General features: G+C 41.1%; 2 protein-coding genes across 5 annotated transcripts in view; both read left to right on the top strand.

Moving 5' to 3' along the window:
• The window catches only part of pla2r1 (phospholipase A2 receptor 1), a 28,108-nt gene extending 14,910 nt beyond the window's left edge, over positions 1-13,198 (top strand). Inside the window, exons 18-30 of one of the 2 annotated variants that reach the window (XM_072380827.1) lie at positions 773-837; positions 1,384-1,487; positions 1,566-1,702; positions 2,565-2,682; positions 2,788-2,927; positions 3,511-3,652; positions 5,100-5,335; positions 6,235-6,415; positions 6,553-6,687; positions 7,634-7,756; positions 7,832-8,008; positions 12,081-12,116; positions 12,201-13,198. In XM_072380827.1, the coding sequence (XP_072236928.1) occupies positions 773-837; positions 1,384-1,487; positions 1,566-1,702; positions 2,565-2,682; positions 2,788-2,927; positions 3,511-3,652; positions 5,100-5,335; positions 6,235-6,415; positions 6,553-6,687; positions 7,634-7,756; positions 7,832-8,008; positions 12,081-12,116; positions 12,201-12,418 (1,812 nt within the window). In that variant the 3' untranslated portion in view covers positions 12,419-13,198. Of the gene's footprint in view, positions 1-772; positions 838-1,383; positions 1,488-1,565; positions 1,703-2,564; positions 2,683-2,787; positions 2,928-3,510; positions 3,653-5,099; positions 5,336-6,234; positions 6,469-6,552; positions 6,688-7,633; positions 7,757-7,831; positions 8,009-12,080; positions 12,117-12,200 lie in introns of those variants that run through there. The other variant, XM_072380828.1, reaches the window with a different exon arrangement.
• A 1,009-nt stretch (positions 13,199-14,207) lies between these two features.
• On the top strand, positions 14,208-23,057 carry marchf7 (membrane-associated ring finger (C3HC4) 7). 3 transcript variants are annotated; one of them, XM_072380824.1, is made up of 11 exons: positions 14,208-14,512; positions 16,424-16,629; positions 17,787-17,930; positions 18,063-18,234; positions 18,931-19,116; positions 19,214-20,399; positions 20,642-20,811; positions 20,920-21,023; positions 21,948-22,052; positions 22,225-22,273; positions 22,391-23,057. In XM_072380824.1, the coding sequence occupies exons 1-11, from the start codon at positions 14,350-14,352 to the stop codon at positions 22,480-22,482; spliced, it is 2,577 nt and encodes an 858-aa protein (XP_072236925.1). In that variant the 5' UTR covers positions 14,208-14,349; the 3' UTR covers positions 22,483-23,057. The 3 variants fall into 3 exon arrangements, with proteins under 3 accessions (XP_072236925.1, XP_072236927.1, XP_072236926.1); XM_072380826.1 differs by having other exon boundaries at positions 14,413-14,496; XM_072380825.1 differs by having other exon boundaries at positions 14,431-14,512; positions 16,432-16,629.
• The last annotated feature ends 351 nt before the right edge of the window (positions 23,058-23,408 follow it).

Genomic DNA, 23,408 nt, shown 5'->3' with positions numbered 1-23,408 from the left:
GAAGCTACGTCCCTCTACATTTAGTTTGTGATGAGCATGGTTATGGCACTAATGCGATGCACAACAGCGCATTCTCCATCGCGTTGTTTCTTTCTTTCCTTCGACGTCCGGGTGACGATCCCGAGAAAACATCTCGAGCATACGCAGAACGCTCGATCCAATTCACAACATGCTTCACCGTGTACATTTAGTGTGACTATCAACCGAGTTATCTTAATTCGACTGTGAGTAACCTGATCCGGTCCAATCTTTTGTCAGACTAAGGTATATATATGAACTTAATAACTCAGTCTTATTGTTATTTAGCCATTAATCCGATTCTTTACAGTGCCATGTAACTCCACTGAGTGATACTAAGAACTCAAACTTTTCAGAGTACACAGTCAAAGAAATCGCCTTAATCACAGAGGTGTGCCTTCACTGAATGGCCCTAAAGATCTATTCTTCAAACAGTTTACATACTCACTGAAAAACCTACAAGTATGAACACAATGACACCCTCTTTTCTCATACAAACTCAAGTGTTTGCAGACACACGTCGGCAAGCTAAGATGAATGCTTGAGTGCTCCCACACAGAGGGAGTAAGGAAAAAGGCTGCCTGTTGGCAGCAGCCTGTTTGGATCAGTCTGTGGGGGGATAATGGGCACAAAACGAGACACAAAGCACGGGACAAGGAGGGCGCCTGAATGGGAGAACTTGTTTGCAAAGATGGAGAGTAAAAGTAAAGCTCTTTCTTTTTTAAGCCCTGTTTTGTTCACTGTGTGCTTTCAGCTCTCCTTGGGCCCGACTGACTGGTGGATCGGCTTGTCCATTGGCCTGCCTGGAGCGGAGGTCAGGTATGTGAGTGTTTTTAATGCCTGTTAAACTTGTTTTGCTTCCGTAATTAATTTAACTCCAGTACTCTTTTCAACATTAATGAATATTCAAGTTTATACCACTGACACCAGTTCACAAAAGTGAATTGTGATTACTAAGCGTGCTGTCAAAAAACGATTGTTGTATTATTATTGAAAAAAAGATTATTGTGTTAGTCGAACCGAACTCATAATAGCATGTTAGTCTAACAGGAATTGTATGAAACTGAGAACTCAGAAGGTCTTGAGACATTTTCTGACACAGTCAACAGCATGTTACATATCTGAAAGCCACACGGGGAAAGTGGCAAAGAATTCCATAAATGGAGAGATGTGAGGAAATAAAGAAATCCTGCCCCTCACCATTTCTTGGTTTGTATGTCCTTATCTGATCAGAGGTTGTAAGGGGAAAGTCACAATCATGGCAGGATCCTTACGACATAACTTACATGCATTAAAACTCCCCGAGGGTGTTACTCAGAGCAGGGGATCAGCTGTGACCCTGTTCATTGTGAACTTCTTTTACAGGTGGAGTGACAAGACAGAAGTAGAATTTCAAAACTGGGCTGATGGAAGTTTTCACAGTGGCCATAGAAAAAACGGGATGTGTATCACCATGTCTTCTTCAACAGGTAATTGCATGTTCACACATGCTATGATTTACATATACTAACGCACGCTAGCACTGAGACTATCTTGGCATGTTGCAGGGAAGTGGTCGACAAGTAAATGCAGCGACTCCCACGGCTACGTGTGCAAGAGAAAAACCGTGTCCGTGTTGGAGACCCCCAGGGAGCCTCACTACATCGGAGGATGTCCAGAAAAATGGCTGTACTTCGGACACAAGGTTCAAATAATGCTTTAAATTAAAATTACCCTCACAGAATTGTCATAATATATCTATGGCTTTGCATGTTGGTGCTGGTAAAAAAGCAGTGAGGACTGCGTTTTTGTAGTTTTTAATTTTCCGCTCAGTCTTATAAAGGTGGCATAAATTATTTTAAAGTCAAACGATTGTCCATTCTTTAAACACGACTACCCTCTACTGCTCTATACTGACAGAGTAAAAACTGTGGCTCATTCCACCCCATTTTCCCCAACAAGTGATCGACTTTTCTAAAGCAGAATTCTGCTGTTGAAGCAGGATGTTTGTGTTTCCACTCACTGTTTCTGAGTGTGGTGTATTGTCAACATGAGAATAACCTCCTGCTGATGGTACTCAACTGAGTCAACCTCAAACACACCAGCTGATTGTTTCTTAAATCACAAGAAGCCATTATCCTATTTTTGGTAATATTTTCCGCAAAAGTGTATTGTCTAAATCTAAAATATAGTCGGGTAGAAGTTTTAAATGTGGTCAAATGGACGCTGAATTTGCATGATTATAGTTATTCTTTATCTCTTTCAGCAAAGAGTAAGTTGTTGTTTTGTTGGTCACTTTGTTCACATAGGCTGCTAAACTGGTTTAAAAACATGCATTTGAATTGCTGATTCTGCATTAACAGAGACAGTGTTGTTGCCCTTATTTAATTTTTCTCAAATTTACTTTCAACAAGTATAGCTCTTATTTTCCCTTTTGCCTTAGCGTCTAACATTTGTAAGTTTTAGTGATGAGTAATCCAAACAAAAGTCATAGTGGTGTTGTGGGAATACTGATTAGCATTTCACATGATGTTCATGTTTTGCGTGGGATGTGTGTGTGTTGGCAGTGTCTTTTGCTTCACCTCCCTGGCAGTCCAAAGGAGGGAAAGAGTTGGAAAGACGCCCAGTCCATCTGCTCCTCGTTTGAGGGCTCCCTGGTTGCCATAGAAGATGAGATTGAACAAGGTAGAAGCAAAGCGAAGTGTGTGACATTTGCTCATTTCATATCCAAACAACAGAAGGTTTTATTTTTGTTTTTATTTATCTGTTGTCATGCCTTCATTTCTGCAGCGTACATCACCATGTTGCTTCAGGGGAGCTCTGTAGGTGTGTGGATTGGTTTGCGGGATGAGGACACCATGAAATGGACCAATGGGAAACCAGTCAGCTACACCAACTGGTCTCCCATTGAACCAAAGAGCTACCTCACTGTAAGTCCTAGTGAATATTTCATATTGACTGTATGAATGGATGTCCCTCACGAGTCGACGGCAGAGTTGTGACTTTTCAAAAAATGTTCTGAATCTTTTGGTTTTTAGAGACTGGATAATATAGTGTGCAACATCGCTCTTCAGGTATATACAATCAAATTGACCGTGTTCTGAAACTTATTCATAATTGTAAACTCAACAACATTGTAATCCTGGTGGTTGGATTTCACCGTTTTACATTTTGATGTAAAGTTATTGTACCTTTTGCCATTTTACTGATGAATAGATAATTGAACTTGGAAGAGATTTGTGTATATCCAAGCAAGCTGAATTCATTTAGGCAGGAAACAACCAGGACTTTTACATCTGGAACCATAGATGGACCAAACACTTGCTCTAGCTCAATTCTAGAAAAGAAGGTGATTAAAAATAAATGTTTTACCCTCTACAATGTGAGAAACGTTACAACCACCATGAAAGCTTGCATACAATACTGGTTGTAATGTGATAATGATTGTAAAGATGTTTAAGCTGAAACGTCACACATACAAAATGCTTTTGTCTGTTTCTGTGTGACTCTCAGGACGATGAGTGGCTCAGTGGTTTTGCTGACGAACCACTTTGCACTGTTTTGTCCAACAACCACAACTTCCACCTGACTGGGAAATGGTACGATGAGAAGTGCAGCGAGAGCGGATATGGATTTGTTTGTCAAAAACCTCAAGGTAAGTTTCCATCAGTTTCTTCTTCTTTATGTTCAACCAGGTTGTTCTTCACTGAGGCTTTTCTAGCTTTCATATATTAAATGATCTTTTACACAATTTCAGGTTCTGCCTGCATTCAGTTCTTTGCCCTTGAAACTTTCACTTTTTGCCAAACATTGGCAAAAACATCAGTACTACTCCAGAAGGAAAATAACAGCTGCAAGGAGCACAAGTCATCTGAATGAATACAGAATCATGTGTATGGTGTAGGTAAAACCTGGGACAGCACAGTAACGGTGCGTGCACACTTGAGAGGTGTTGTTTTGATTAATAACAAACCCTAGTGTGATTGCTCTGTTAGTGTGGATGATTCGAAGGAGTGTGAACTCCGTTATGTGAACCCTTGTGTGCACCAAATAATCAGAAAGAGACCACTTTAAAAGATGGGTTTTGGTCCACTTTCAAACAAACTTTGGTGAAATTCCATTTAAATATGAACGCTACACAGAGGATTCATCCAAACTTACAGTACTGGATCCTTTATTTCAAGCCTACCTCATTTTTCTAATAACAGAAGCTTTGTTGCTCATAACAGTTCACTACAGGCGTCAGATTAATTGTTTTCTTGCAGCATATCTTCATAGTGTGTGCAATATAGGACTACTTATCATTGTTTTTCACTTAATATATGTTAGTTCTTTGTCACGTCTGTGGCTAAACTTTATCAGCCACACAGCATTGGTATGGAAACTGTATCAACAATCCTAAGTCAAGAGGCTCAAGTCCTCACTGTGGCAGGCCCAGGCTCACGGGATGGCGACCAAAGCAAATAAGAAATTTTTCATTTTGAAGAGGTGAGAAAACCTCTGCTGGCCGTCAGCTGGTCTAAATCAATTTGAGCTGCATTCCTCTCTTAGGCCAAACTAAAGGTGGTCTTGGAGAGCATTACCATAGAAATGACTAAATGTCTGCTAATACTCATGGGTAAAAAAAAATCAGGAAGTCAAAACTGAAAATGCAAAATATTTCAAATTTCAATATTAATGTAGCCTTACCAAACCTACCTCTAAATTTTCTCAAATTTAAGTTAAGACATGCGGTATACAGTCAGAATAGCATGAAGACTGGAAACAGCTGACCTAGCTCTCTCCATTGGTCCCCAGATAACAGTAATTAGCCAATCAGCATATCTGAAGCTCACAAACAAACCAGATAAATTAAGACTATTTCTTGGACTCCTGGAGTTTTGACTTGTGGTTTGGCAACCTCTCAGTAATGACTCAGACAAACCGGTATTCAGTAAACTTTTCCAAATCTAAGGCCAAAAATTGCCAAACTTTTCCTTAAATCAATCCTCCTTTTAGTTTCCTTATTCAAAACATTAACATCTTGAAATAATCCGTCTGACGCATTGTTTCAGTACGTTACCTTCTCTCAACACTCCTCTTTTTTCTCTCTCTTCTTGCAGACACTTCCAAGCCCCCCACCCACTCATATCACCACCCGCTCCCTGACAATATTGAGTACAGGAGCCGCAGCTACAAGGTTGTATCTGGCAACATGAGCTGGTACGACGCGATGCATATGTGCATAGAGAATGATGCTGACCTAGTGAGCGTTACAGATGCCTACCACCAGGCTTTCCTCACTGTACTTGTCAATAGATTGGCAGCCCCACACTGGATCGGACTGTATAGTCAAGACGTATGTATTCTTTTATAAGAATTTGTTCTGTATATCTTTACGGTGTGACAAAGTGTGTGTGCGTGTCTGTTTTTCTAGTGTATCTTCAGAGAAGTAGTTTTTGGATTTGTCTGCAGCCCAACATTAGACTGACTGATTATTACTGATCTCTAAGAACGGGAACATTTACAGGTTTTTAATTGTGTGTGAGTAATGTGTGCTCACAAAAAGCTTAGAGTTGGAACTAAATCTGAGTAAGAAAATCTGTTACCCACAGTTCTGAATTACAAAGAAAAGTATGACAGAAAATCCCAAAAGATTATTTGAACAGACCTCTAACGAGAATGTGTTTTGTTTAGTTTGTTTTACATAGTTTCTGTTGTTTTTTGTAGACCTTGGGAGTTTTCTCCTGGCCCTTTAACCCAGTAGAGATGTTCTATTTACAGACATGTGTTTTCCCAGCAAACAGTCAGAGTTAACATTGGGATTCATGTATTACTCAGCCCCTGTGCAATAGTGTGGTCAAAGAAAGAAATGAACACAGGAAGTGAGGGATAGGCTATTCCCGTGCTACTCTATTTTTCTCCATTGTCTTTACACTTATCAGTTCACCATCAATTCACAATCCAACTTCCTTGCTAACAAATAACTAGCACCACTTCTTTTCATGCTACAGGATTGTTATACGATGGAACAGTTGAACGTTTGTCACAGCATGTGAATCAATGGGTGGATACGCCTCAGAAATGTGTTTCTTTTCATTCTGGCTTTTAGTGTAGTGTTGGTATCTGATTGGCTTCTTCTTTGTCTTGACACTCACACAAATACCTTCTGAAAACTGGATAATTTACAATTAATGTGCCATATCCACACAAGTGTAGCTTTTCACCAGATAAATTGGTGACTGTGAATCGTTACAGAGTGGCATCAATTATCAGTGGTCAGATGGCAGTGACACAGTGTACACACACTGGGACCCAGCTGACGACGATGACGACTTTGTGACTGGAGAGTGTGTGTACATGGATGTGAGCGGAGGCTGGCGGAGAGCTGACTGTGAAACTACACTACCAGGAGCCTTGTGTCACATCCCCCCGCCAAGTCAGTGCCATCTCAGTGAAGCATGAAAATCTGATCACTCATCACTGTGTATTGTCAGTTGTTTCCTTTCTTCTATTTGTATTCAAATGTCTGAAACATAAACAGCAGTTTCTGCATTCTCCCACTGTCTCTCGCAGGCAGTAAACCATTTGTCTCATATGAGACAGCATGTCCGTCCACCTGGGTGAAGTTTGCACACGGCTGTTACAACTTTGAGCCTGTGGTGGAGAAACTGACTTTTGAAGAGTCAAGAGAGCACTGCAGGCATAAAGGTAAGGTACTCAGAAGGTGTAACTTCAGTTGACTTTGTAGAATTGGATGTTTGTGCGTTTTCATTTTTCTGTCAAGAAACGACTTTTCAGAAAGAAAAAAAAATCAGAAAACGTGGCATAAAACATGAACAAAACACAATGTTCAATGAAGCCTTGAAGGCAAACTAAACATTTAAGAAAACACAATGAAACAGAAATAACTAAAAAAAAAGTACCACTTTTGACAAGAAAAGAAAAACATGTTTCAATCTTTTTTTGGTGGTTCTATGTTTTGTTGGTGTGGTTAGATAATTTGTTTGTCTTCTCTGATTTGTAGTTTTCTGAAATGTTAGTGTTAGTTTGTATTCTCAAAGTATTTGCGAAGTTTTCTGAAATGACATGTTTTCTGTTTGTTATTGTCTGTTCTTAAAAGTTGTCTCTGTGTAGAATAATATCACTGTATTGTGTGCTTTCAGTTTCGATTGTGTCGCAATATTCATTACTTATTAAGTGTGTTTTATGGAGATAGTTGAACATATTGTTGCTTTACTGTCTTAAGGCGTCAATACAACTATGAGCGAATATGAGCTCCAGCTAGCACCCTGTTAGCTTAGCGCAACTTAGCTTAGCGTAACTTAGCTTAGCACAGCTTAGTTTACACATAGAATTGGAAACAGAAGAAAATAGTCTTTCTTAAAGATAGATTTAAAGTCCATCTACAGGCAAGTGTAAATTACATTTGTGATTTCTGATGTGATTTTTTGCTTGAGTATCAGCTTGTTGCCTCCCAACCCCACACTTTGACATCAGAGATACCTGGTTGTCATTTTGCATATAGTGCACAAACTTGATGTTTGGATCAAGAAATATTTTCTGCCATTCAGCAAGTAGAAAGAAAAAAAAATTAAATATTATTTTAACTACAGAGAAACAATTATGAGTTTGTTGTGCTGCTGTTACCCTCCAGTCAACACCTCTGACGTCCTGACCATTGAGAGTGAGACAGAGAATCGCTTTGTTCTGGAGCAGCTGTGGTCGTTGGGGTTCCTTCACCAGACCGTTTGGTTGGGGATGCACTTCAACATAGACAGTAAGAATCTATCACTCTTGTGTAGCTCTCAGATTTCATAAACCCGCTTCACTTAACTGTGGAATCTTGTTCTAGCTGATTCTATGACCTGGGTAGACGGCTCACCAATGGACTACATCAACTGGGCCAACAAAGGCCCAGACACCAAACGGTTAACTGCAGATGCTTGTGTTACCACAAGGGTGGTTGATGGTGTGTGGCATCTATCAACATGCACAGAGCGGCTCGGCTTTATCTGCAAAATTATCTCAGGTAAGTAGAAAAGAAGGCTTTACCTTGTAGACGGCCTTCTGACACAATAGTGGGCAGATTTATAGAACAAGCTGGGTTATTGTTTGGTTCCCTTTCACTACAGGTTCTAACAGTTATACACCAATGTCACAGAGCTCAGCTTAAAAAAAAAAACAGAATTAGATGTATGTTCCATTGGTATAAAAATGTAAAGTTTTAAGTAGATCAAGTGTGTGTCACAATTCTCTTTAGGGGAGGGTTTCCTTTAGGGCAAGCAAAGGAAGCTTTAAAAAAGAATCAAGTATGTGTTTAAAGTTTAAAGATGTTGTAAACAATGTTTCTGTATTCACAACTGATCACATGACTACTCTCATGTGAAAGGGATTCGTTCCGCCCCTTCACATCTTCACTGTCCTTGCAGTGGTAGCTGAAGAGACTTTGGACTGTGAAAGGACTTCAGTGTGATAATTCTCTTAAATGGCTGTACCTTTTAAGAGAACCATCAAAGCATGTGCTTGTTGTTTTGCTTTGTTTTTGTGATCATATTTTTGTGGGAATAAGTTTAGAGTTCAGTGGTGGGCTGTATCTCTGGTCTTCTGCCTGCTTTCAAGCTTAGTGTTCAAAGTCACCTCACGCCTGAAATACCAGGTTGAAAGCAAGATTTTTCTAACTTGTGTTGTTTGAATTTTCAGCTTGTGTGGGGCTTTTAGTAAGACCTTGTAGCGTAGCTGAACTCATTTTTGTTTGCAACTGATGGTCATGCTTTCTGTCCAGGAGCTGTCTGTGAGCTGGCATTTGGTGTTAGTGCTCCACCTGTGTAGACATGCTCACTATGCATGGCACCTACATCATATTTACAGGTTATGATGATGAGGTGGGTGTACTTAGTTTTTCTGTGATGGGATCTTTTGTGATTTGGAGGAGTCGGCTCAGAGTTTTCTTGTAAATGAGTAAAAATGAGTAGAATCAGTAACATTGTTTGTGCCATAAGGAGTAACACTAGCTGTGATCACAGTGTTTTGGTCTGTCTTGCAGTTTGTGGTTAGTTAGTTGTGTGTTTGATTCACTGAAACTTGGGGTTCTAGTATCTTGTTGTGGAATGGTGCCATTTTGTATTTGATCATTTGTTCATGACAACACTTCACTGTTGCTTGGATAATTTGTTGTAACTTTGCATGACTAATACTCTGTTTGTTGTCATTTTTGCGTCAGTTAAAGGTTACTGGTGTCTGTTCTGTGTAGCAGCTCTGTGTTTTGAAATGGTCGAGGTTTTTTTTGTCTTGTCTGAGGTAAAGTTAGATATTGAAGTGTGTGGTGAGTCATATCACTTTGTCAGACTGTCTGTTGCTTCATTTGGTGATTTGAGTGTTGGATTTAGTGGTTGACTTACTGGTCTGTAGCTTCTGCACATGCTTGCCCTATTTGTCTTTTAGGTCTGAAGGCTTATCCTTAATACATGCTTGCTGAATTGAGAATTCGGCCACACTAAGATGTGATGTTGGTATGCTATGGTGAAACTACAACTGTATCAAAAGTGAGTTCAAAAGTAAACAAGCACCTGTGCTTTCTTATCTCCTCTTTTTATTGCAGCCGGGTTGTAACAGATCCTGTGCTGATACTGATGAATCCAGTGATTACAACCAGACTCTGCTGTTACCCTCAGTAACTAAGGCAGGAGAACACAGGCCTGTAGATACTACATCGAACAGATCAGTGTGTGGATGCAAAACAAGTCTCTCCAGCTAAACAAACAGAAACAAAGAGAAAGTGTGATTAGTCACCTAATCACACTTTACCCCTAGGTATAGTCAAATATTACCCCTAGGTTTCTAACTTAGGGGTAATATTGGACTCAGACCTGAACTTTAACAGCCACATTAAATCAATAACATCAGCAGCTTTTTACCATCTAAAAAACATTGCCAGAATCAAAGTGATAGTGTCTCAACCAGACTTAGAAAGGCTACTCCATGCGTTTGTCTCCAGCATGTTAGACTACTGTAACAGCCTGCTCACTGGGCTCTAAACAGGCTGTAAGACAGCTGCAGTACATCCAGAACGCTGCTGCTCGAGTCCTGACAAGAACCAGAAAATACGACCATATTAGTCCAGTGCTCAGGTCTGCAGAGGTCTGGCTTCCTGTTGCTCAGAGAATAGACTTTAAAACAGCTCTGCTCGTGTACAAGTCTCCTCATGGTCTAGTACCAAAGTACATCTCTGACATGTTAGAGCCATATGAACTAACTCGGACTCTGAGAACCTCAGGGAGGGGTCTCCTGCTGGTGCCCAGAGTCAGGACTAAACAAGGTGAGGCTGTGTTTCAGTTTTATGCTCCTAAAATCTGGAACAGTCTTCCAGAAGATGTGAGACAGGCCTCAACACTGACAATGTTTAAATCCAGGCCGAAATCAGGTATTTTTAGCTGTGCATATGACAAATTAAAGCATCTTATCTGCACTCTTCGCTTTTAATTTAATTAAATAATGATTATTTTTATATTTTATGGAATAATGTTATTTGTCTTCTTGTGATTTTATGACGCTGTAAATCACTTTGAATTGCCTTGTGTACGAATTGTGCTTGACAAATAAACTTGCCTTGTCTAAGTGCGGGCTACCTCCTGAACTGCTATTTGTGAACACGTCTTGCAGTTATCTGGTGAATCTGGTGGAGAATTCAGCAGCTAAATTCAAAGTCTTGCCCTTATAACTTGATGGGGACCAAATGCACAGCAGAAAGTGAAAACTGGTCTTGCAGCTGCCAAATGTCCACAAGCAAATCTCCAGCTGAATGAGAATGATTCCCTGTGTTTACAGCTGATACAAAGCAGAAAAGACTCTCCCAAACAGGCCAGGCAGATGCTGCAATGATGCCTCATCACTTTTTCCTGGACGTCAAACGATTTGTTCATTCACTCAGGGTGGATGTGCTTTCACAGGAAGAAATGACTGTTTTAAGTTTTAGAAACTTAAAAGGAGGGTCAAATTTACTGTAAACACTCCACCCATCCATTTTCTATACCCGCTTAATCTGTCGGGTCGCGGGGGGGGGCTGAAGCCTATCCCACCAGTCATTGAGTGAGAGGTGTCCTGGACAGGTTGCCATTCCATCACAGGGTCACACAGAGACAAACAAGACAAACAACCATGCATGCACACACTCACTCCTAAGGACAATTTTAGAGTCACCAATTAACCTAACATGCATGTTTTTGGATGGTGGGAGGAAGCCGGAGAGAACCCACGCATACACGGGGAGAACATGGAAGGTGGGGATCAAACCTGGAACCCTCATGCTGTGAGGCAACGGTGCTAACCACCGCACCACAGTGCAGCCCCTATAAACACTCATTCACATTAAATATTTCAATTCCTATCATAGTTATGATCACATTTCACTGAGAAGTAATGCCAGTGTAGTCATAGCAGATGGTATAAATACCCAAGATTGTGCATTACTGCAATGCTCTTTTAGAGAGTCTCGCTGCCTGCACAGTGACACTCCTACACATGGTCCAGAGCGCAGCAGCACGTCTGTTGTTTAGTCAGCCAAGAAGGACTAATATCACTCCTTTACTTATTCAACTCCACCGACTACTCATGTTTGCCCGAATCAAATTCAGCTCACTAATGTTTGCCTACTGAGTGAGTGGGATGCCTGCAACCATGAACTCAGTCATACAGGCTTATGCTTCTTCTTGACCACTCCTTTCCTCTTAGAAGCACTGTGTGGTTCTCCCATCTCTACACACAAGGTTGTCACAATCCACTGTTGTCATTTGTGGTTCCACGATGTTGGAACAAGCTACCAGGTGCTATTAGAGCAGGGCTGTCCCTCTCTACCTTCTAGAATCTCTTGAAGACTTATTTCCTCATGGAACATCTCCTCTCCAAACACCTCTAACACTCTAACACACCTAAACTACACTTACTGACACGTCTGTACTTGTTTTACTTTTACTCTGTCATTTAGATAATAACTTAGCTCTCAGTGTATGTATCAGGGTTTCTTACTTCACTAAAACTTGAATATTGTCACTTTGGAGAAGATCTTTTAGCTTGTACTAAACTTCTTTGTACTTGTTCTGTTGCAGATGTAGTTACTGAGGTGGAAGTGGAACCGCTAAACGGTAACCTGAGATTCAAACATGTGTAATTACAGATTTTGCTTGTACTTCAGTAAGAGGGTGTTCTCATTGTGTTGTGTCTTTCAGGTTTACATCATGGTATCATCCCTGCTGCAGTGCTGGTGGCCGTATTGATCTTTGCCCTGCTGGCGGGAGCAGTGTGGTTTCTGTATAAGAGAAACTCCGCTCGTTTTAGGAGGCTCCCCACGCTCGGCAGCGCTTATTATAGACAAACCAGCTCTCAAGCGACGGAGTCAGATGGGAATGTGTTGATCACAGACTTGGAGGCGCACTCGGGAGAATAGCACTTACGGTTAATCTCCCATTCTCTGTCTGTACCTCACCATGTCACCAGCAGGTACGAATGGCCTGTGACACTGTAAAGCTGTGATGCTGACTCCTCAGAACAGTGCGGAGATGGTGACGTGTTTGAAGGATTCCAGTTGTTGTTTTGATCATTTCAAAACATGTAAATGAGATTTAAAAAAAAGTGTGAGATGTTTTTTTTTTATGTTGACACTGAAAAGCCTACATTTAAATTTATGCTTGAACTAACAAAGTTCACGTGAATAAAAATGATGAAGAAGGGATACTAGAGAGCTTTAAACCCGTTTAAAAAGAAATACTCAAAATGCTTGTTTAAGTTCAGAAGCGTGAAGATTTCTCCAGTTCAACTGGTAAACAGTCTTTTGCAGAATAATTTGGATAGTGAAAGTCTCATTAAACAGAACAGAAGAAGGAGAATCTTAGTTTACTTATCAGGGTCAAAAGTAATAGTCATTTCCACAAACAGGAAGCAGGTGGATGATGAAATATTGATAACAATGGTTGGTGTTTGTTGTGTATGTTTGTACATTTAATTCAGAATTCAGGATCTGTTGGATCTGTCCATGTGGTACAGAAATGTTGTCAGTATTACATTTGTATTTAGATCTTGTTTTGCCATGTATACATGCTGTATATTGAAGACAAAAAGGATTTTGTGGGTTCAAAACTGATTGAAAATGTGTTTGGCATGAGTGATGAGCGGATTTTTTTCCTTTTTTTCTGCTGATACAAATTAAAGGATGCATTTTGCACAGGTTCACTTGCATTTGAATACATCTAAAATAGGTTGAATGGTGCCAGTTTCATCAGAGGTTTCCTGTTTTAGTGCCTTTTTGAAGCCTTAAAGGACAGCAGAAGTTCTCAGCATGAACACCGTTTGGCGTTTTTCTCTCTACAAAAAAAAAGTAAGGTCAGAGAATGGCAAAAATATTCAAATAAGAATAAATTTAGAAAAAAATTGTGCTTTGAATTTAAACATCTGTAAGTGCATAATACTCTGTATTTCTGCAAAACAATGGCCTCACCTTGTGTACAGCAGTCCCATTTGTGGGATTTTGACTGTCTTTAAAGAGACTTCCAAATCATCAGAACCACGCTTGGACCTGATAAGTTCAGTCACAATAAAACATGATGGTAGTATAGCTGATATACTGATAAAGCAAAGTGTGTCATTCTTCTTATACGTTGTAGTAAAAATAAATGTATCTATTTTCCTTAAGTATTATCATGTCACAAAAAAAGTAATGTCGTGACTTTGGTCACTGACAGTAGTACAAATATTTTCTTTGTGGAAACAATTCTGGGTGTACAGACATTAATGCAATGATAAAGCAATCATCTCGTGTTTTTATCGAACTCAGCAAAAAAAAAAAAACACTCATGTGGCCATTTGATTGATTAAAGGAATCCGTTGATTGCAGCTATATATAGTCTCCAACATTATCTGGCATAATTCATTACGGCTCAGTTGTATTTTTGTATACAAGTCACAGTTACATATGCAGAGAAATCGGATGCATGGACGTATCTGGACTTATATTTAATCTATGACCATACTGTTATTATACACGTGGGTGGTCAAAATCAAACTGCGATGAAAAAAAGATATTTTAGCACAGAGCCAACCATATTTGATCAAGTTTAACAGCGGATTTGAGACCTGGCAGTATTTTTTGTTCGGTGCTTCGGTGCAGCATCGTTGCTATGTGTGATTATTGCAGCGCGAGGAGCACGCACATCTGAGGCAACTCCACGTAACAAAGGGTTGAGCGTTCGCGGAACGATCTCCGTACGTTCCCTTGTTAACTGAGGAATCAGTGAAAAGCACAAATGCGAGTGGTTTGGCGTCTTCTTATTGTTTCTAATTTCGGGGTTAATTTAGCTGACTTTCATCTGAGACGGACCATGGATGAACCATGTGCACAAACAACTACCTGAACCATTTAAACCACTCCCTCCGGGCCAATGCAAATCACTTAACCTTCTGCGTCAACACCAGCCAGCACGGACGCCATCGTTACTGTTGTGCAAAAACAAGGAAGACTTGAGAGAAGAGGTGAGCGCATATGCTGGTAAAGCATAATGTTTCGTGCTTTTCTTCACGTAATTTGTCTGTCGTTGTGTAACGCCATTCGATGTTTAGCTTAGCGTCAATGTGAAATGTCGGGAGGTTAGGGCAAGCGAGCTGAAGAGATAAGCAGCTAGCTGGAAGCTAACCGTGCTGTTGGCAGCCGTTGCAAAGTCGAATCGTCGGAAAACAGCAGCGAAACTATCATGATACCATACCGCTAACTATTTTTCGACAACACGCTTTCTGACTTTAAACACAGCAACTACTTTACTGTCTTGCAGTTAGGTTAGCTAACACCGTGCTGTCTCGTGCGATGGAATTTAATTTGTTTGACAGCTGCAAAGAATCAACAGTGACGTGAAGTCGCGAGCAGGATGAGTTAACGGAGACAACGCTAGGCTAATGTTGATGCTAAATCTTTAATGCCAATGCACTATAGTTGGCCGATTCTAAAAGTAGGTTGTCAAAAGGTCCGTTGAAGGTCTACAGTATTTTCTGGCGTTAATTAACAATTATTCCCAAGGTACACCCAGGTGCTGATTTGATTTCGGGACAATCAAAGTACATTATCACAGGGCGTTACTAAATCCGCCATGTAACTGTCAGCCAGGACTTTTTTATTCATATAATGTGATCATGTTGTAGTCAGCAAGCTTAAGCTAATGCAGCGTAATAATCAACAAGGTGTGAAATGTCTCGACTGTCATTAAGAGGTATTAGAGAATCACTGATTCATCTTTATGGTCATTTTGGAGCCTGGAGTTTGTGTTTCTGTTTTATGGTGTGGCCCTAATTATTTTTAAATGGTCTAATTTGGGCATGAATCAACAGTAAGATATATCAGTGTAAGACAAAAATGCTTCAAAATACAGTGTAAAAAAACACCAAGTTGAAGTTGAAATATAATTGTAAAGCCTGTATGAGACTTTTCTTTTTACTACATTGATTTATTATTATTTTTTAAATATTTAAGTAAAAAGTGGCAGCTCAGGGTATATTGTATTTATCAATAATGGGGTTATTTGTTTCAACTAGTAATTAAACACATCACTCTTAAATGTTTACAGTAGTTGCTGTACTTGCTTTGCCTCTGAGGCCTTGAATTCCCTGAAATGATTTTGTTTTAACGATGAATCATTTAGATCTTTGGGAACATCTTGTTGCCTGCGGTTCAAGGTTTTCAGTGCTATGTTTCAGATAAATTATTTTTGTCATCTGGCCTTATTTACAGCACGTCATTTCAGCCTGACAACCTGCTGCCCAGCTGAGCTATCTTTATCTACAGGTGCTGCAGCAAAAATCTGTGTATCAATATCACTACCAGGGAGAAACTTAAACAGAACCACCTTTACGTCAGGAGGCCTTTCTCTTAGGTCAGGAGGTGCTGTCACAGATTTATTAGCTTTTAGGGTTACCTGCAACAATATGAGAAGGATGCAGTTTACTTGATTCTTCTCCACAATGCTTCTAAATAACAAATTGTGTGAGGGAGTGTCTTGTTGTTGTTGACCAGCATCTCTCCTTCGTAGATGCTTGGTAGTGTCATGTTCATGTGACAGAGTTCATAGTCCCAAAGATAGGTGCCGTGACTATGATACCAAGTCCAGGAAGGAGCATACTGGCTAGTTTTATGTGTACAGACTCACTGTCACGTGCGCTCCATCAACAAATCCGACATGGAAACACAGCGCCCCACCAAGCCTCGTTTCTAAACGGGTGTAGAAGTCGCCGACTGTTGGCAGTCTTTATGGGGCATTTGCATTGCATTTGGCGTCATGGATGCTTTTAGATGAAAGCTAACTTCCAATTTACACATCAGAATTTCAAATATTCAGTAGTCTTTAGTGTTTTCTGTTGCAGCAACATCCTTTGATTTATTTATTTATTTTATTTTTTTCCTCTTGACTTTCAGGTTCAAAGCAATCCGTGATGGACTCCAGGTCTCGCAGACTTCCTTTTTGTCTGTCCAGCTCAAGGTCCTCCTACACATCCAGTCCGACAGTCTCCTCTTCCTCCTCATCACTGGCCTCCAGCCGGTTGTACGGCAGGGAGACGGTGCTGAATAATGACCGCTTCCCAAGGGCATCATCACCTTACAAAGCAGACATGGATAAGCAGGTAGGCTGATGGAAAAGCACACAGGCTTATTACACTTGAATGCTCATCGGTTAGGAATTTAACATGTTATTGCCATTTTCGATTAAACATGTCGTGTCCTCTGAGGGTTTGCACACAGAATATATGCTTCAGATGGACCACGAACCCCGTTTATTCAGTCACTTTTTGCTTCTTGTTGAAGTGGCACGTCTAGTTTCACGTTAGGTTTTTCGGATGAACGTTTTCTTTTTTGAGGTCATGACGACGTCACCTGTAAACGTGTCGCTTTAAGATGGACAAAAAAATTCAAGATCAACAGCAATTTCTGCACATTGGTGTCCCTATCCCTGTTGTTGCATGTCTTCTGCCTTTCTAGTGTGGTCCACAGAGTTGACATTCAAAGAAGCTCTTTTCTCACAGCTTCCCTTTGGAGCATGATACAGTAGCTGACTACGTAAATCAGTGGTGCAACAGCCGACACTTCGTTCGGAGATCTTTTTATAGGACAGCCTAGATTCCTTGAGTGTATTTCAGTCCTGCCTCTCATCAAGGTCCGTTTCAGGAGATGGTGTTACTATTTACCAGGGCCCTGTCTGGTGGTTTCTGTGTATTTTTTGGGGGTTTTTTTCCAGAAGAGTCCAAGCTGGTTGTTTAGATGTAATAAACCACCTTTCTATTGTTGTTTGTTATTCATCTTACTGTTATTATTATCCACGCTAATATGATCACAGATGGGTGGATTTTTTTCAAAAATAGTTCTTAGAATTTCATTCTCCATCTTGAATCACTTAAGCACTTTCCAATAACCTAAACAGGAATGTTTACAAAAAAAGGGCTGCAGACATTAGTGGTCTACAGGTACAAAACGCACTGACAAATCTGCTTTTTTAGTTGGTGAATTGCACCGGCCTGCTTACAACGCAATTCCACTCTTTAACATTTCTAAAGTCTATGTTGAGTTCAGCTTTTAGTCTTATTTTTCTGGGTATAGCTTAATTTCTTGGCACACAGGAAGCACAAATTGTAGAACTGTTTGCAAGAGGATGTGTTGCATCATTCACACGTTTGTTTTTATGCTTAGAGCACAGGATGCAGCAAAAATGAGGAACTGCACATTGAAACAACGCTCAGACAAGAGCACAAACTAATGTTATGCCTAACCTTGCCTCCTTTTGAAGAGTTCTCGGCTCCTTGGCTCATCAAGAGACTACAGCAGCTCTGAAAGTCGTTCCACCAGCTGGAAACTGCCTTCTTTGACGTCGGCCAGCAGATCTTACGACCGCCCGTGGGCCGAATCGCCTCTCAGCAGTAGAAGCAAACTGGTACTGAAGCTACAGCAGTCAAAGCTGTTTTATGTACAAAACCCTTTTTAGGGTAGAGGTTAAAGGAATAATACTTTCTGAATGTTTTTTTGTTCCTATAACCTTTGTACTGTCTGCCATCTCTTTTAACAGACTGATTTTGAGGGGAGGTCAGGAATCGGCTCTGGTTTGTTGAATGCCACTGATGATGCTGATTATAAAAGGGCCAAACTTTCATACAGCAGCAGAGGACTGTACTCAAGACCGGCCAGCACCTCAGTTACAGGATCCACCTATTCCAGTACTGGGCTCAGCAGTGGTAGAGGTATGGAATATGTCACTTGTCAAGATCACAAGGAAAGACTGTTGATCAAAAGAGCTCGTGTCTAAACACTCTGGAAGTTTTTCTGGAGAGCTCGCCAACACAGTGGTCTGAGCATTGTAGTCGTAGGCAGACCTTCTAATTCAAAGTGATTGAGAAGGCGTGTCGAAGCTTTTAACTGGATCTGTTTTTTATGTTAATTTTGATTAAACAAGATTTTCAATTCCGTGTTCCCTTTATAACTCTCTTAGCAACTGTTAATTTTATTGGGTCAGTACACTAATGGTATAACCATTACCTGCTGCAATTAATTAGCAACATCCAGTGTTTCCTTAAGAACTAGTGTTTGCGGTACAGTCGTTTGTAATGTGTGATTTATAGACCTCAACCCTTACAGAATGTTATAGATGGGTGTCAAATGTGCTGTAGCTCCAGTGGATCCACTCAGCATGGATCAAGTTCAGATTCTCCAAAAGTCTTGTTTTAAAAAAAAAAAATGTGATATTTAATCTGAGAAAATGACATTTCTCTACGTCTATGGGGTTTGTTCTCAAATGCTCTGTCTGGCAGGGAAATTGTGTTCAGCATACTGGACATCTAGAAGTGTCGAGTCTGCTCAAATTCTGTTGAGCAATTTCACTGCCAGACTAATTAAGAACAAATAGTGCATTACGTTGTCTCTGTGCTTTTCCTGAACAGGTGCAGGTGAAAAACAAAGCGACATCTTTGATTCGTCGTGGAGCTCAAGCCATTTACGCTCACGGCCATCATCTTCCTCCTCAAAGCCACTGTTGTCCAGGCGAGAGCAAGAGACTAAGAATGAACCCGGCCTCTCAAGTCTGAGAGAAAGACATGCTCGGACTCCTGGATTGGTTTCCTCGTTGTGTAAGCACATTTTGTGACGTAAACCCACATTTATCTAAATGTGTTGTTAAAGACGTGTCAGTCTCATACAGGTTGCTTCTCCCCTCCCTCATTTCAGATCAAACTGACAGGGTAATGTCCACATATGCACAAGGAGCTCGTCCCAAAGAAACTACCTACTCTCCCTCCTCTTTCTCCTCCACCTCCGCTGCCCGAGAAGGCTCACTGAGTCGCCACTTCTCATCCTCCACATCTCAGCAGACTTCTCCACTGGCGCGCGACTTCAGCAGCAGAACCTCAAGCCGTTTCTCGAATGGTTCATCTACCCTCCATTCATCTCAGGAACAAGCAGGAAACCGCAGATCACTGGATACCTCTTCTTCCTACTCATCTCACAGCCCATGGTACACCACTCCCCTGGCCAGGCCTGAGGCAGCGCTCCCAAGGCCGGCTCCTGAAGGTGGAGAACCCGACGGCCGTAGCTCTACACGTCGCCTTTTATCTCGTCTGTTCTCACGGCGGTCCAGTCAAGACTCTTCCAGCGGGTCCTCCAGTGTGCGCTCCCTTGACGATGACAGTCCATCGACTGGTGGGGATTCCCTGGACAGTGACGATGGAGCCAGGACTTCTAGTGTGGGCACGGACATCGGAAAGTCAGAGACGACCTTGGGTAGCCTCAGGAATCACAGAGCAGACCTCTCCCCTATTCAGGAAAGCAACAGTGATGGCTATCGTAGTGGCTTAGCGCAGCCCGGAATGGCATCGTGGAGAGAGCCTGCCGTTAGCAGTAGTAATAGCAACAGCAGTGGAGGAGGAGGAAGGAGATCCTCTTGGTTGTCTTCCTCCCTCCGTGGCCGCTGTCCTCCCCTCCTCTCCCGCCTCAGAAGACATACAAGGCAAGATGGTACACACTCAGCTTCAGATTCACAAGAAGGCTACAGCCATCCACAGCACCTATTGAGAAGGTGGGATGACCTCGATCATAAGGCATCGCAAGATGAGGATGTTGAGGAGGAGGAGGAGGAGGAGGAGGAGGAAGAAGAAGAAGAGGAGGAGGAGGAGGATGAAGAAGAAGAGGAAGGAGCAGTTGGGTTAGATGCTTTTGGTGCCAGTCGTGCTTGCAGACTAGAGGATGAAATTTTACCTGAACTTGAAGATGCTTCTATTACATTCTCGCCACATCGCAGGGTGGGAGTGTTTGAAAATATTTCAGTTTCTGTGGGTCCGTTGGGAGGTGTTGAGAGCCAGAAGGAGAAGACCGTCTCCAGCAGAGATCAAGAGAAGCTGCGCAAAATCAAAGAGAGGTAATGCGTCTCCCACACAAGTTAAATGTCTTGTTATCTACTTGTGCTGCGTTTGATTGGCGTCTCAGTTTAGTTTTGCTGTTCAGCTTCAGCCGATTTTATTTCAACAGCTACTCGTCCTCTTTATTTTCTCAAAGTTCAGCATCTGTACTTAAAGTGAAGTGCTTGTTGAAAAAGCAGAACAAGTCAATTGTACACACTGTGTTACAAGTTTAAATGTTTAGCATCCTTTCATCCCATAGACTGCTGCTGGAGGATTCTGATGAAGAAGAGGGCGACCTGTGCCGAATCTGCCAGATGGGCGAGGATTCTGCATCCAATCCACTGATTCAGCCCTGCCGCTGTACAGGCAGTCTGCAGTACGTCCATCAGGAATGCATCAAGAGGTGGCTTCGCTCCAAAATTGGCTCCGGTAAACATGATCTCGCATGAAGGACAGCCTCTATCAGTACTGCCCAACATCCGACAGTCGCATGTTATGCATATATCTTTTCTTTTCCCCTCATCTCTTTCTTCACAGGCACAAATCTCGAGGCCATAACAACCTGTGAACTCTGTAAGGAGAAGCTGCGTTTGAACATTGACAACTTCAACATTCAGGAGTTGTACAGGACACACGTGCAAGTGAGTGATTTCACCTCCTTTAGAGAAAATGATTTTACATTTTCAGTCTTCTTTTTTTCTTTCTTCTCTAAATAAATGTAGAAAATGAACATTTGTTGTAGCTAAATCATTTGATCGTGCTTTTTTTCCCCCTTTACTGGAGAAATAAATGAGCTGTTTTGATGAACAGAAAAGTGTTTTGTTGTATTGATTGATAGTTGAAAATAAACATGGATTAAAATGAAAGAATACAACAAAATAAACTAACGAGACAAGTGAATGCTGATACTTAAATGATTTAAATGTGACAGATAAACGAATCTGCTCTAATAACATCAGATGTCATCAGATTTTGGATGAATAAACCAAAGTAAGAAATGTAGAGTATCTCGAGCCTGTTGACAGCGCGACTCCTGCAGCTTTATTTACAGCCTTCTATGTGAACGACACAGAATGATTGCGGTATTGTTGTTGCACCTTTGAGGAATTGGAGCGAAAATGATAACTCTGAAACCTGGCATAGCTTTCAACGCCAAGTGTTGATGTTGCACGTCATGCCTCTGATTTCAGAATGCCAGCATGCTGTCTACAAGCACGCACGGGGGTGGCGTTATAATTAGTTTTAATGGGTGTAAATGTGCAAAGGCGACATTGTTGCGTTATAAAGCACCATCTCTGTGTGAAAGGGGCTCATGTAAAACAGCCATGACACTTTAAAGCGAGCGCCAGGTTCTCGGTATATGAGTGTCAAATAGATTTGAGGAGAGCTTTTGAAATGTCTCTGAGAATGCAAACTAGTTTCCATCAGTTCCATTTACTCTTTATTTATTCAAGACTGACATGCAAGGATGTGCATGGAAAACACTGCAGGAGACACAATGAGCTACATGCTGTAGAATAAAAAACAGCATTGTGTTAATTCTAACACCTTTCTTCTTACTCCAGTCAGAATATGATGAGTTCATCAGCAGTGGCCTCTACCTGGTGGTGCTGCTACATTTCTGTGAGCAGAGGTTCTCCGATGTCCTCGGGGCAGTCGATGCAGCTGGGGTGAGAAAGCGCTCGCAGACGCACACTTTTACCTGCTACATTCATTAGTCTCTCGCAACTCGGGGCCGAAGAGCCGTCTCTTCTGTATTTCTGTCAGATTACATTACAGTAAAGTGTTGAATTGTGTCAGACCTCAAATCTGGAAAAAGACAAATGTTTCCTTTCTCACCAGTTGTTCAACCTGGTGAGAATTCTTCATGAACACATGGACAGTCTTGAAAGTATGTTGGTCAGCTCTTGCTTTTCTGTGCACTGCAGTGAACAATCTCTCCGATTTATATTTTGCGCGTTTTCTATCACGCCGCCACAAAATTTGACTCGATGTCTCTGGATTGCAGTTCCCCACGAGGAAAGCGACGACGAAGAGCGAGACAACAGGCCGTCCGTTGACTTTTCAGACCAGGACGACGAACTCGAAGAGGAGTATTGATAATGTGAACACGGTGAGATGGGTCATGTGATCTGAGGTTGCAGGGCTTTTCCATGCCAATGTGGTAGCTTAACCCAGTTTTCACTCATGCTTCGACAATGTCATGTTCATCGGAGGTGCCGCAGCAGCACGAAATGCAGAGCGCACAGAACCCGATTAATCTTTGCTGCAGGTGGCTTTTGCAGATATGCAAACGTGGAATGAACTATTGTGTATATATATTTTGGCTACAACCACTTTATTTCAGTTTTTTTTTTGAGAGTGCACTTTATTCAAGTATAATGAAATAAAAATGCAAGTCTTTTTAATGGTTCTACCACAAGTGCTTTAAAGGTTAAAGGAAAAGGACAACAGTGATGAGTGGTTTGTACTTAAGATGTGATGGAAGGACTTTTTGGGACAGAATCTAGAAAAAAAAAAGTGGTGATTATTCCTTCTCTCTGATTTTCCTCATGTTTTAAAAAAATGACAACTGTCTCTGTTGGCATTTTCTTTGTTTCATAAATGCTTTACGTATGTAGAAGTCCGAGTTTTGTGCTTTTAAGTTTGGGAATAAAGATGGATTGCAAACTGCCTTTAAGTCTCCTTGTGCTGTTTTTGACTTAAAGTATCCTCCTGATGTTTCCAGCACGGAAAAGGCAACGAGGAGCCACTTCATAAACTAACTGAATGGTAAAATGGCAATTTATTCAGCCGATCAGGCTGGATGTAACTGGACTTGGAGGCAAAATTAATCATAAAGCAGCATTTATGTATTTATTTTTAAGCCTTTAAAACTAAATGCTGACCGGTTTATTTATTTTTTTAATAGGTTGTACATTGAATATTGATAAGCTGTTTGTATTGCCAGTTAAGGCCAAGCAGTGCTGCCTCTCCTCTTAGAATTATAACCAACACTAACAGCTGCTCATGTGGCTTAAAAAGAA

This window comes from Leuresthes tenuis, unplaced genomic scaffold, assembly GCF_036924035.1.
Source record: "Leuresthes tenuis unplaced genomic scaffold, fLeuTen1.0.hap1 SCAF_2, whole genome shotgun sequence".
NCBI lineage: Eukaryota > Metazoa > Chordata > Actinopteri > Atheriniformes > Atherinopsidae > Leuresthes > Leuresthes tenuis.
The sequence above is the reverse complement of the archived record's forward strand: the minus strand, read 5'-3'. Positions and strand labels throughout refer to the sequence as shown.